This window comes from Balaenoptera ricei, chromosome 4 (assembly GCF_028023285.1).
Source record: "Balaenoptera ricei isolate mBalRic1 chromosome 4, mBalRic1.hap2, whole genome shotgun sequence".
In the NCBI taxonomy this organism is placed as follows: domain Eukaryota; kingdom Metazoa; phylum Chordata; class Mammalia; order Artiodactyla; family Balaenopteridae; genus Balaenoptera; species Balaenoptera ricei.
Window position 1 is genome coordinate 34,646,253 of NC_082642.1, and position 13,931 is coordinate 34,660,183.

The window sequence follows — 13,931 nt, forward strand, 5'->3', positions numbered from 1 at the left end:
CACATGAGTATCTATGGTAGGCAGGATAATGATGTTTAAGTCCTAATCCCTGGAAAGGATGGATATGTTACATTACGTGGCGTGACAAAGGAGATTAAATTAGCAGATGAAAGTAAGTTGCTAAACAGCTAAATTTAAAATAGAAAAGTTATTCTGGATTATCCAGGTGGGTCCAAGGTGATCACAAAGGTCCTTCAATGTGGAAGAGGGAGGCAAAAGAGTGAGAGAGTAATTCCACATGCAAAGAACTCAATTGGCCTTGTTGCCTTGAGGATGGGAGGGGGTCACGAGCCAAGAGGGCAGCTTCTAGAAGCTAGAAAAGAAAGGCAAGGGGACTTCCCTGGTGGTCCAGTGGTTAAGACTCCACACTCCCAATGCAGGGGGCCCAGGTTTGATCCCTGGTCAGGGAACTAAGATTCTGCATGCCGCAACTAAAGATCTCGCGTGCTGCAACTAAGACCCAGCACAGCCAAATAAATAAAAAATAAATAAATATTAAAAAAAAAAAAAGGAAGGCAAGGAACTGAAATCTCCCCCAGAGCCCCTGAAGGAACATCACCCTGCTAACACCTTGCTTTCAGCCACGTGAGACCCATTTCTGACTTCTCACCTCCAGAACCTGTAAACTAATAGAGCTGTGTTGTCTTAAACCACCAAATTTGTGGTAATCTGTTACAGCAACAATAAAAGATTAACACAGTAACCATCTAATGAGTGGTCAAGCCTGCAATTGTTTAATTATGACGGAGACTGATTCTTATCCATTCTCCAAATACCTTGGCCATTTTCCTTTTAGAGAAACCTGAGAGCAAAGTTGTAAGAATGAGAAGCAATTTCCCTAATAAATACATATTGATTGCTATATCACTTTGAAAAATTCATTAGCAAATGAATACAAATACAGTTTTATTCTCTTACTAAGAAGTAAAATAAGATTACATTTTAGAAAAGAAATATGCAAGTCTTTATTTTACATTATGTTCTTTATGTTAATAATCATATATGGAAATATAGTGTGTTTCCTAAAGCATAGCTGACAGTATTTCTAAAGTTTTTAAATATGACTTTGATATCCATCTACAGGATTAGTAGAAACACCTGCCAAAAAAAAAAAAGACCAATTGTGTCTTGAAGTGGTGAGTTACCCATCACTGGGGATAATCAACCCAAAGACCTAGTCTAGATGTAGCAAATGGTTTTCTTACATTTAGTGGGAGAGTGGGTTCAATGAGCTTGAAGTCTCTTTCTGGCTTCCAGTTTACAGGAAGTTTTCTTAATATAGAGAAAAACATTAGCACTGAAATTGTTGGCAGAAGGGTTGATATTTGAAACAGCCCCTATTAGACATAAGGAGCAGGAAACAGGGCTCCTCAGAGACTTTTGCAACATTATCTGATCAGTACCAAAGTGAAATATCAATACGATTTAAGAAGAAAAGGAATAAAGAAGGACACACTTAACAATCATGGAACTATATGATTGTTTGCTGAGTATTTAAAAATGATCAAAATTGCAACTGTTGAGTTCAGAACTCTTATTTGCAACTCAGGAAAACTGTTTTTTTTTTTACACCAGCTGGAACAGGTTGCTATATAACATTCATCACTTGAAATAATTTTTAATAAATTAAACTATAGTAATTTTCTTAAAATTCAAATCGAATCAAGGTGCTTAGTATTCAAAAACAAACAACAAAACAAAACAAAAAAAACAAAAGACAATCCTTCAAATAAAATGCTGTATGTTTAGTGTATTCTTTTTACAGCAGCAAATGCCATTCAGGTGCTATGCAGGCAATCTCTTCCTCTCTTTAAGCCAACAGAAGGAATGTTATAAAATTACCTGATGATTATACTAGTAGGTATGAGTTCATAAGACAGTAGCAATCCTTATACAAATGAAATGCTCTCACGGAAGGAAAAAGCCACTTTATTTATGCCACATCTATTTGCTGTGCCTGATTATCTCATATGAAACCCTTATCATCAGATCAGCTAAGGGACACACTTGCCTAGGGTGATTAAATACTGGAAGGCCTAACATTCTCCAGAATCCAGAGCTGTTTGGTCATCTCCATACAGCATATCCATTTAGGGCAAGATTATGGCACCCTGGAAAGGCCACTCTGATAGATGGGGTCCTCTGTTTACCAAGAGTGTCAACAAGATGTTCAATTTTTATTCCTTCCAAACCAACGTTCCTTTTCTTTTCTTTATCTCAGGACTGACTCCATTCCAAAGTGGGTTGGGGACGGATGGCAGTGTTTTTCATATTGACCACAAGCAAAATTAGCTTCTGTGATGAATCCAGAGTCTACACTGTCCCTTAGCAAAGGTATAAAAGATGAGGATCCCTCTCTGTGAATAACTTGCAAAGTGTCAGGTCTACACTGTCTTGCTCCTGTCATGTTCTCCACTTAACTTTTACTCATTAGGGGCTGGGGTCCTTTGAGGTCTTCAGAACCCCCTGTTAAAATGCTAATACTTCTAGGTCAGTGACCGGAGGTCTCTAACACAAATACAATTAAAGACACCAGAGATCTGCAATTGGGGACCATCAGGGCAGGAGAAGAGAAGTTACAAAGCCAAAATCTTGGCTTTGAAATATAGTCTGGGACCTACCTTATTTCAGAGGTGTGATTTACTGAAAGCCTCGTTAGTCCTAAATTTTTACTATTCCCCAAAGGCAAAGTGTGTTATCTAAATTTAGCATTCCCAAGAGACTACAAAATACCATTAAAGTTCAAGTATACCAGTTTGTTCAGGTGTGATTTTTTTTATAGAAAACCACCAAACATAATAAAGTCCAAAATTAAAGCACATAAGGAGTTAAAATGTTATCTTTGAATTTTGACATGCTCAGTTATTGGAGAAAAATGTTTAAGAAATCTCTTTTGCAAGATTAGAACAGCAGAATACATTTTTTTTCACTGAATACTAAACGATAAACTTACATCAGAATTAAATCTCAACTGGCAAATGTTGCACGATATGATTTGCTTTCTTCGATGAGGAAGAGGAACCCCGAAAGTATGATTTATTACAGCTTTCTGAATCGGGTCCATCTGTAATGAGAAAAAAAATACAACAAATAGAAATAAAGCTTGTCAGTTCCATTGGAATGTTGCCTATTTCATTAAAGAACCAAGCTGTACAGCTTCAATCTACTGCTTACATTATAAAGAACATTTTTATTCTAAGAAACGGCATTTCTACTTTCTTGAAAAATAGACAACAATGAGCCGGAAGCACAGTACGATAAGGAAATGATAAATGTACCCATTAGAGTCTGCATGCTAAACCGTTTTTCTCATTTAGGATCAACAATTGTCTCAGTTTGATAATCCTCAAATACAATTAAAGGTTTATCAAAACTCAAGTTATTGTGAATGCCAGAAACCTTACACAGAAGTTAGTCTATGCCATTGCCCCAAACAGACTTCAAAATAGACTTAGTCAGACGAGCAGCTATGAAAATAACTTAAGCCCCATTATGGATAATTAACCTTATGCTATGTTTGGTATCTTTCTGCCTTAAGAGTATAGTATAGATTTCCTCTGCTATCTGAAAGTAGAAGCCACTACCGTAGGACACATCTTGCTAAGGGCTGCACAATGTAAATCTAGATAAAGCACAGATGTGCACAGATACAGTTCAAAGCCATGGCGGCTGGATGCTGAGTGTAGTTGCCTGGGGATGGGATGGAGCTTAGAGATGCCAGCCTTGCTGCTCAGGGTTCATGCTGCCTCTGTAAGAGCTGCTGCAAAACAAAGGCTGAACATCACTTTCGCTGTTTGCCTTTTTGCGTAAAAATGAAAATCCTCTTTGGATTTCCTTTGGTTAGCAAAAACAGGTACTAATACAGGTCTTTGGTCAAAGTGAGGTGACGTAAAGAGAATTTTGGAAAAGCAAGGGTTACCTGTACACAAATCCTGCTTTCTAAGTATTCAAACATGGAGCTATGGATTCTTTCAACAATCATTTACTGATCACCTAATACATACTGCTATCCTATGGACTTACTACTTGAGGTTCAGAGAGTTTGGGCCAGATGTCAGTTACTTCTCTTCATCCCATTCCCAGGACAGGACAAGGGACACCCAAAACATAATGTCAGCAACCTAGCTCTGATAAAATTTCATGTCTCCTCACCAAGCTTTGTCCCAGGGTCCACATCAGTGATTCCCAACTGATAGAGTCAGATACAAATTTTGATCTGCTTCTTAATACTTGTGGTACCTCTTTGCTCATCTGCATCTATCTCTTAAGGTTGTGATGAAGTTTAAACATAATGATTCTTGAAATTACTTAGCACAGTACACTGCCGGGCACATTAAGAAGTCAATAAGTGGTGCTGGGAAAACTGGACAGCTACATGTAAAAGAATGAAATTAGAACACTCCCTAACACCGTACACAAAAATCAACTCAAAAATGGATTAAAGACCTAAATGTAAGTCCAGACACTATAAAACTCTTAGAGGAAAACAAAGGCAGAACACTCTTTGACATAAATCACAGCAAGATCTTTTTTGACCCACCTCCTAGAGTAATGAAAATAAAAACAAAAATAAACAAGTGGGACCTAATTAAACTTAAAAGCTTTTGCACAGCAAAGGAAACCATAAACAAGAATAAAAGACAACCCTCAGAATGGGAGAAAATATTTTCAAACGAAGCAACTGATAAGAGATTAATCTCCAAAATATACAAACAGCTCATGCGGCTCAGTATCAAAAAACCAAACAACCCAATCCAAAAATGGGTGGAAGACCTAAACAGACATTTCTCCAAAGACATACAGATGGCCAACTAACACATGAAAAGATGCTCAACATCACTAATTATTGGAGAAATGCCAATCAAAACTACAGTGAGGTATCACTTCACACCAGTCAGCATGGCCATCATCAAAAAATCTACAAACAGTAAATGCTGGAGAGTGTGTGGAGAACAGGGAACCCGCATACACTGTTGATGTGAATATAAATTGATACAACCATTATGGAGAACAGCATGCAGGTTCCTTAGAAAACCAAAAATAGAACTACCATATGACCTAGCAATCCCACTACTGGGCATATACCCAGAGAAAACGATAATTCAAAAAGACACATGCACCCCACTGTTCATTGCAGCACTATTTACAATAGCTAGGACATGGAAGCAACCTAAATGTCCATCAACAGAGGAATGGATAAAGATGTGGTGTATATATACAATGGAATACTACTCAGCCATGAAAAGTAACAAAATTGGGTCATTTGTTGAGACGTGGATGGACCTAGAGACGGTCATACAGAGTGAAGTCAGAAAGAGAAAAACAAATATCGTATATTAACACATATATATGGACTCTCAAATGGTATAGATGATCTTATTTGCAAAACAGAAGTACAGACACAGAGGTAGAGAACAAATGTATTGATACCAAGGGGGAAGGGGGGATGGTAGGAATTGGGAGATAGGGATTGACATATATACACTATTGATGCTATGTATAAAATAGACAGCTAATGAGAACAGACTGTGTAGCAAAAGAACTCTACTCAGTGCTCTGTGGTGACATAAGGGGGAAGGAAATCCAAAAAAGAGGGGATATATGTATACATATAGCTGACTCACTTTGCCGTAGAGTAGAAACTAACACAACATTGTAAAGCAACTATACTCCAATAAAAATTAATTTATAAAAAGAGTCAAGGGGCTTTCCTGGTGGCGCAGTGGTTAAGAATCTGCCTGCCAATGCAGGGGACACAGGTTTGAGCCCAGGTCCAGGAGGATCCCACATGCCGTGGAGCAACTGGGCCCGTGCACCACAACCACTGAGCCCGCGTGCCTAGAGCCTGTGCTCTGCAACAAGAGAAGCCACTGCAATGAGAAGCCCGCACACTGCAAGGAAGAGTAGCTCCCGCTTGCCGCAACTAGAGAAAGCCCGCGCACAGCAACGAAGACCCAATGCAGCCAAAAAATTAATTAATTAAACCTAATAAATAAATAAATAAAAACAAAAATGAGTCAATAAATGTTGTCTATTACATTTTCTATTTTGCACACCCCATGTGGTGATCAAGGTTAACAGGGGCCTCACACTCCTGTGGTCTTTGTTGGCACACCTTCCATTTCTCACATGGCCAAAAAACATTTCAAAATGATCCCAATGTTCCACATACAGCCATCGTTTTTGTTGAATGCTTGTAGACTTTGGAACTCTTAACTCTCATCAGATGCAAACTTCTTATGAGAGTCTTCACAATGGGTTGAGCTAGCTCAGAAAAGATTTGACATACACACAAAAGCTAAGAACGTGTCTGTGAAACGATGCTCTAATATTCAGCTTCTGGGATACATGATAGTTGATTAATTAGCCTAAACCAGTCATTGATACATTCCACCTCCTTTTGTGTATTTCAAATCATCAGAACCAGCTAACTCATAAGCCCTCTTCACTGCTAGTTAGGAGCAAGGTTCTGTCTATATTCACAACTCCTAAAAGGTTGTCTAGACACTCTTAATGCACTGTTCTAAGTAATAACAGTAACAACATCAACAAGAGAAATAATAGCACTCAGCATTTATTAAGTGCCTCCATGTGCTAAGTACTAGGCTAGGTGGTTTATATATTAAACAGTTATGATCAGGAAGAACTCATGGGTTCTCATTTTTATCTTCCATCATCACTTTAAATTTTTTCTCATGTTAATCCCAGATTCTGGATGAAGCTCAACTGCCCCATAATTTTTCTGGTCACTTCCAGGAATTAACACATTCTAGGATCCCCTCCCTCCCCCTCCAATTCTACCATATTTTCTTTTTAACCAATTTTATTTAAGTATAATGGATGTACAATAAAACTCACCAATGTTAAGTGTACGATTTGATGAGATTTGACAAATAGATACAGCCTTAATAATTATCATATAGAATATTTCCATTACCCAGAAAGTTCCATCCTGCCCTCTGTGGTCCATTCGTACCTCCACCCAGCCTCTGAAGCACTGGTCTGCTTTCTGTCATGATATTTTTCCATCTTCTCAAAGTTCATACGCATGGAATTGTACAGTATGTGCCCTTTTGTCTGGCGTCTTTCATTCAGTATGATGCTTTTAATATTCATCCACGTTGTTGCATCTATCAGTAGCTAATTCCTTTTTATTGCTGAGTAGTATTCCTTCATACGGATATACCCCAATGTGTTTATCCATTTGTTAGTTGATGGATATTTGAATTGTTTCCAGTAAATTCTATAACTTTTTCAAATCTTAATACATAATCTAAGCGCATTCCTAAATTCAGTTCAGCATCTTAATCCAAGCATTAAAAATTAACATAAAATTACAGTTTCTTTATCTTAGCTTGAACCTGCTCTAGAGGAATAGTGTGAAAGGTCAAAGGGCATGGTACAGAATTCTTCTCTATATACACTGCCAAGTCCCCCACCCCAGGTAAGTCAAACTTCCATCAACCCCACCTCACCCCTATTTCCTCAGAACCAAAATGGAAAATGCACAGAACTTGAGAAACCCACTGACCACACAGATGAATGAATCTGGGAGGCTTTGAGAGCCCACTTTCTGCTTCCCAGGATCACTCTTATACGACTCTAAAAATGCCATCACAATGCTTCTGTGCCAGCACAGAGAACACTGGGGCGTAACTTCCCTTTCAGCCAACAGCTAGAGAAAAATTAAAAGCTGAAAGAGGTACTGATTTAGAGGTAGCTGTCTAATCATGTTCTGTTGCATCTGTTCTGTCTGCACAAACGGGGTCCATTTCTACTAGGGATCAGGTGAATTATGCCTATATTCCATTTAGGAATACTGAAGCCCCCTTATAATGACACTTTGAAATAAAAATGAATTACAGATTTATAACTAAGGGCTCTCTGAAAATACATACTGTTGAGTTTTTATCATATTTCACAAGTAACATATTATTTTGTCTTTCATTAACACTGGGCACTTGCAGTGACCACATTCAATTCCGGAAAAGAGCAGGAGGTATTTTGGAAGTAGACACTTCATACAAATGTGTCATATTCTCTAGATTTAATTCTTTTTTTGGAATTGAATGTTGTTCTGATCAGTGTTGCTATAAAATCGAATTTCCAAATGCTAGGTAATGTATTCTAATTCAGAGACCATTTTATTTCCCAGTATACTTAAAAAAAAAAAGCACAACCGAATTATATTTTAATGATGGCTTCCACAAACATAGTTATACCACCAAAAGTAATTATATTTTATTATTTTAGGAACCTAGTACAACAGAATGGCAAAAGTTTAATGCCTTTATTAATGAAAGTAAGTCATAATCACCTCTGTAATATATATATCTATAAATATATGTGAAACCACTTACAGCAAGGAATTATAGAAGGGCAAAATCTAAATAATAACCAGTTCTGTTGTTAACTAGTTAATGAAATGATACCACATGGTATATAATTAAAAGTAGCATCTACTGTCACTCAGGGGAAACACACACAGCCACTTTGATCATTTTGCCCAAACACACCATTATTTACCATTATAATCGAACATTTTGTTCAAAAACAAAGTCATGCATGTTGGTTTTCTCCCCGTGAACCAACAGGTCTGATCTGTCAAAATAATCACACCTTATTGTGTGCATGCATACTATCATTAGGAATTTGTCTACAGAATCAGTCTGAAGAAATGCCAATGTGTGTAGGAAAGAGAAAAGGGATTCTTGGATCAAATAAGTTGTAGGAAATCTAGGTACCACAGCCTGGACATCCACAGTGCACATCAAATATTAAATTTGCTGAGATGTCCCACAATAAAAGTATCTGCTTTAAATAATTTCTAAAATAATATAACCAAAGCTTTTGCTGTTTTCTTTGTTTTTAAATTTAGCGTCTTTGTTCAATGCATAGTTTAAAAAATAGTGATCTGGTAAAATAAAATCGTTATACGAATATGAATAAGATGTAATGCCTTCGTACAAAACACAAATCACTAAACTAAACATGCAATACACAGAAATCAGAGCCAGACATTTCACTGAATCCATGCAGCCCTGAATTAAAAACGAAAAGAAATGGTAAAAGCTACATGGCATTTTAAGACATTTATTTAATTTCTAAAGTGGGAAATTCTGAAAGCTAAAATTTTCTAAATACATTATCCACCCCTCCCAAAACCAACAAACAAAAGTGAAGAATGATACACTAGCTATTGATATGCTTACCCAAACTATGGAGTAAAATTCAATTTCAAACTCAGTCTATGGCCTTATTTAAAGCCAAATGAATAAGTTTTCCTTCATTTCAAGTTTAAGGATCTTTGCATTTCTCTCGCAGGCCTAGCTTTTCCCTCATCTCCCCTCAGGGCTTTCTGCTAAATTGATTTGTAAATGAGTAACCAGTGCCACAGTTCTTCCCAGGGAAGTCAGCCACAGTTCTTGCCCTAGATTCCCTTTCCTAGGATGCTGCAGTGTTTTCAGAGAGGAGGAAGCTTAACCCTGAGTTTACATTTCCTGCTCCAAGAGACCTCCCCTCTTTCTGTTCCCATTAGTACTGTAGCTTTCAAATCAAAGAATAAGAACTTAAATGCCAGGAAGTTAGAAGTCCAGAAATATAAAGGTTGTCTCTTCGGGCTGGTATTTCTAGGGAACAATGACCAGTAACAATAATGCTAAAGGTTACACTTAAGGGCACTTACTGGGTGTCTGTGTTTATAAGCATTATTTCTATCCTAACAACTTACTGAGGAGCTCTCACTCCCCCTTTGCCTATCACAGAAGCAGTAAGTGGCAGAGTCAACTAATACCCACAGCTTCCCACTCTGCACCCACCCCTACCTCCATCCAGTACCACGATAAAGCTCTGTGATATCCACTGTCGTGGATGTCTGTGACCAAGAAATAATAGTGACACTGAGTAATTTATTCCATCAACTATGAACTAGTAAAATTGGTGTTTTTATGACATATCCACACCTTAGAAAACACGAATTTAAAAATTCCAATAATTGCATTCCAACAAATTTGTCCATTTGAAAAAAATTGCAACTTTTGTCCTTTTAAAAAAAAAACTTTTTAAAATAGGCATATAATTTACATACCAAAAAAGTGCATACATCTGAAGTGTATTAGTTGGTTTTTTAAAACATGTGCATATTCCCATGGTATCACCATGCCCACTAAGATACAGAACATTTTCAGCATTTCTCTTCTACAAGATTTGGGTTGGAAGGGAGTTTAACAAGAATACCAATTACTCAAGACCAAGACGCAGCTCTGAGTGGAGTTTCGGGGATGTGGAACACAAGGTACACATGAAGTTTCATGGTTTCTTGGATTTTGCCAAGTAGCAAAGGACATGCATGAGTTCTTTTAACAAAGGAATTCATTCAACTAGAGGTAGGCTTTTCCCATCAATCTCATTAATCAGGTCAAGCCCAAATTTGCTAATTTGATACATTTAAGTAGGAAATACAACATGACTAAGTCACATAAGTACATTAAGGGCACAGCTGGTTTTTCAATGCACCAAGCTTTCCTTTACCTTCAAGTCTTTTGCACATTCCTCTTCCTCTGCCTTGAAAACTCTTTCCCCATGCTTTCTGGTTCATCTTCCCCTGGCTAATGCCTACCTACTTTTCAGGACTCCAATCAGAACTCATCTTTTCTTCTAGAATTCTTAGCTGACCTCCTTCAAATGGGTTAGGTCCTCCAACTCATCCTGCAGGACACTCCATCGCACCATCTGAAGATCTCTTGTCTCTTTTGTTTCACCCAAAAGAGGGAAAAGTCAAGGCAGGGCTGAGTCCTTTTGTTGTTTGTACCCAGGAATCAGCAGAGTGTCTCCCACTTGGGCCAGGGCTCAACACATGACTGTTGAGTTGCTAAATAAATTGAATATTATTAAAGCCCAATAACAAAAGTTAACATCAGTCTTGGAATGGTGTTAACAATAGCAGTGAGAAAACCTGGATTCACAAGGGAACCTTAGGCATGAGGGGTGAAGAGAGGTTATTAGAAGCAAAAGCATGTGGATAAATGACTCCATGATACAATCGGAATATAGAAGCTTGGAGTAGAATCTACAACTGGAAGCCACCAAGCAGAATTTACATGTATTCATTTATGAATTCATTTATAGACACAGTGTCATCTAAGTAATGAGGCAATGGTTGATTGGTTCTCTTTATACTTTAGTGCCAATATCAGATCATTTTTCCACCAGGCATCTTCCTAGACAAAGGCTAACAGACATACTGTTCTGATCAGTTCAGGAGAAGCTGATTTTGCTCAGAAAACCAATGCTTGAACTTAAATGAGCAAAGGCATTCAGATGCTCTCCAAGTACTCAGGACATGTCTAAATGGAAGAGACATTTCACTGTCAGTAGCTTTCTGCCATGGCTATTTTCCCTAATGTTCTATGAGAAGGCTAATAAAGTGAAACACAGTTCAAAGTAAAGAATGGATCCTCTTAAGGGGATCTTAAGACATTATTTTTCTTAGAATCATGTATGTGCTCCAGCAAATTGCATTTAACCAATGTGTTGTGGCGCTGTCACAGAATGCCCACAGATAGCTGCACTCCAAGGTATTTTTTTCTCTTTTTGTCATTAAAAAAATTTTTGTATTGAAATATTTTTGATTTACAATGTTGTGTTACTTTCAGGTGTACAGCAAAGTGATTCAGTTATACATACGTATACCTATTCTTTTTCATTATAGGTCACTACAAAATATTGAATGTAATTCCCTGTGCTATATGGTAGGTCCTTGTTGTTTATCTATTTTATATATAGTAGTGTGTATCTCCTAGTTTATCCCTCCACCCCCGCTTCCCCTTTGGTAACTGTAAGTTTGTTTTCTATGTCCGTGGGTCTATTTCTGTTTTGTAAATAAGTTCATTTGTATCATTTATTTTAAATTCATTAATGTACAGTTTTCCTCTGTACCTAATGCTGAGCGTGGACCTACCTAGAAAAGCTAACCGTGACAGGAAACCAGATATATATGCATACACATATACATATACATATACACACACATACACATATATATATACACATATATATATATTCTTTTTCAGATTCTTTTCCCTTATAGATTATTACAAGATATTGAGTATAGTGCCTTGATTTTTAAGTGGATATGTGGAATCGTTACCGACACAATGTCTCAGTCATGGAAGTTTAATCCTGGCTCACCTTTAGACATCATCTATTTGTGGTATTTTCAGCGAGTAGGCACTATGTTTCACCCATCTTCTCATCTCCTGTGGTTCTCATTCCTTTCCCTGGAACCCAGTGGGCACTCAATATATATCGAAATTTTACTGAAATATCTCACTTTATCAATGAGAAAAGCTATACCAGGAGAGGGGAAAAGGTCAGAGGAAAAAAAGGAAGGAAAGAAGGTGATTTCATTCTATGTATGGGCTCCCTTTTTCTGCAATGAGATTTTTTTCTCTGGCCAAAAGAATATTCAGTTTCTTTAAGAAGGATGACTGTTGCTTGATCACACTAATACCACTCTGTAGAGAAGATACCAGTGCTTAATTTGGACACTTTAGAAACCTTGTTATCAGTATTACAGGGACGAAATTTGACTCAAATGCTTTGATCAGAATCCAGTTTCTGGTGGACTTAAATGGCAAAACCTCTTTGGAAGATAATGAATGCCTATGGGGACTGCCTGAGCCAGGAGACAGGTTACCCAATGGTTGGTCAGCCTTGGTCTCCGAATAATGTCTAGGTAATTAAATCCAACAACTCCAGAGCTGGGATTCCATTTACAGAAAATGCCCCAGAAAGCATGGCGTTGTAGACTGAGCTGGAGGACAAATTCCAGAAATCCATTCTATTACCAACTGTACCAGAAGTCCACAAACACATCTGGTTCCTCAGCAGGTCACCGAAATATGAGCCAGGTGTTGAAACCTGCTGTATTCTGAGGTGAAAAGAAAGGTGAGCACAAAATACTTTTGTACATAAATCATTGATGGCTGAATTGAAAGGATTTTCTCTTAATCTAAAATTATGTCCTTTCTAGTTTTCTGTTGTTAAATTCCTTTCTTTTTCAAAATCATGGTGCTATTAGATAGACGGATGGATGGATGGAAGGATGGATGGATGGATGGATGGATGAAAAGATGGTTGGCTGGATGGATAGATGGATGGCTGGATGGATGGACAGATGGTTGGATGGATTATGCTCTGGCCTGAAATGATTACAAGGTGAAAGTGCTATGTTGACCGGAGTTTTAATACCCCCTTTTTAAGATTTGAACCATGTATAAGTTTCCTAGGGCTACTAACCAACTTGGTGGCTTAAAGCAACAGAAATTTAGTATCTCATAGTCTTGGAGGCTAGAAGTTCGAAATCAAGATGTTTGCAAACCATACTTACTTCCTCTGAAATCTGTAAGGAGAATTCTTCCTGCCTATCCCTAGGTTCTGATATTTTTGCCAGCAATCTTTAGCAACCCTTAGCTTATAGACACATCTTTCTAATTCTCCATCTTCACGTCACAAGCTTCCTGTGTGTGTCTATCTCTGTGTCCAAATTTCCACTTCTTATAAGGATACCAGTCATATGGGATTAGGGACCATTCTACTGAACTCATTTTAAGTTGATTATCTCTGTAAAGCAACCATTTCCAAGTAAGGTCACATTCTGATGTATTGGGGGTTAGGACTATAACACACCTTTTTTTGGGGGACACGATTCAACCTATAAGAAATGGAATGGGGAATATAAAAATCTACAAACCACTGTGAAATTTTACTCAGGCACTAATTCTAGGACTTCTTGATTAAAGGAGAAATCAAAATCAGTTTTCTTGTTTTAGTGCCTAAAAGGGAAAGTTTGAACTAGCAATGGATCACTGAGACCATTCCTTGCCTGCCTTCTCTCTAACATGATCAATTTTAGCTTCAAAGAGTCTTGT

The 13,931-nt window shown here is 37.6% G+C and overlaps 1 protein-coding gene across 4 annotated transcripts in view; it reads right to left on the reverse strand.

The window, feature by feature from the left end:
- Positions 1-13,931, reverse strand: part of ZNF385D (zinc finger protein 385D) — a 949,347-nt gene that overhangs the window by 133,001 nt on the left and 802,415 nt on the right. For all 4 annotated transcript variants that reach the window (XM_059920403.1, XM_059920405.1, XM_059920406.1 and 1 more), the window contains one exon: positions 2,954-3,064. In XM_059920403.1, the coding sequence (XP_059776386.1) occupies positions 2,954-3,064 (111 nt within the window). The remainder of the gene's footprint in view (positions 1-2,953; positions 3,065-13,931) is intronic.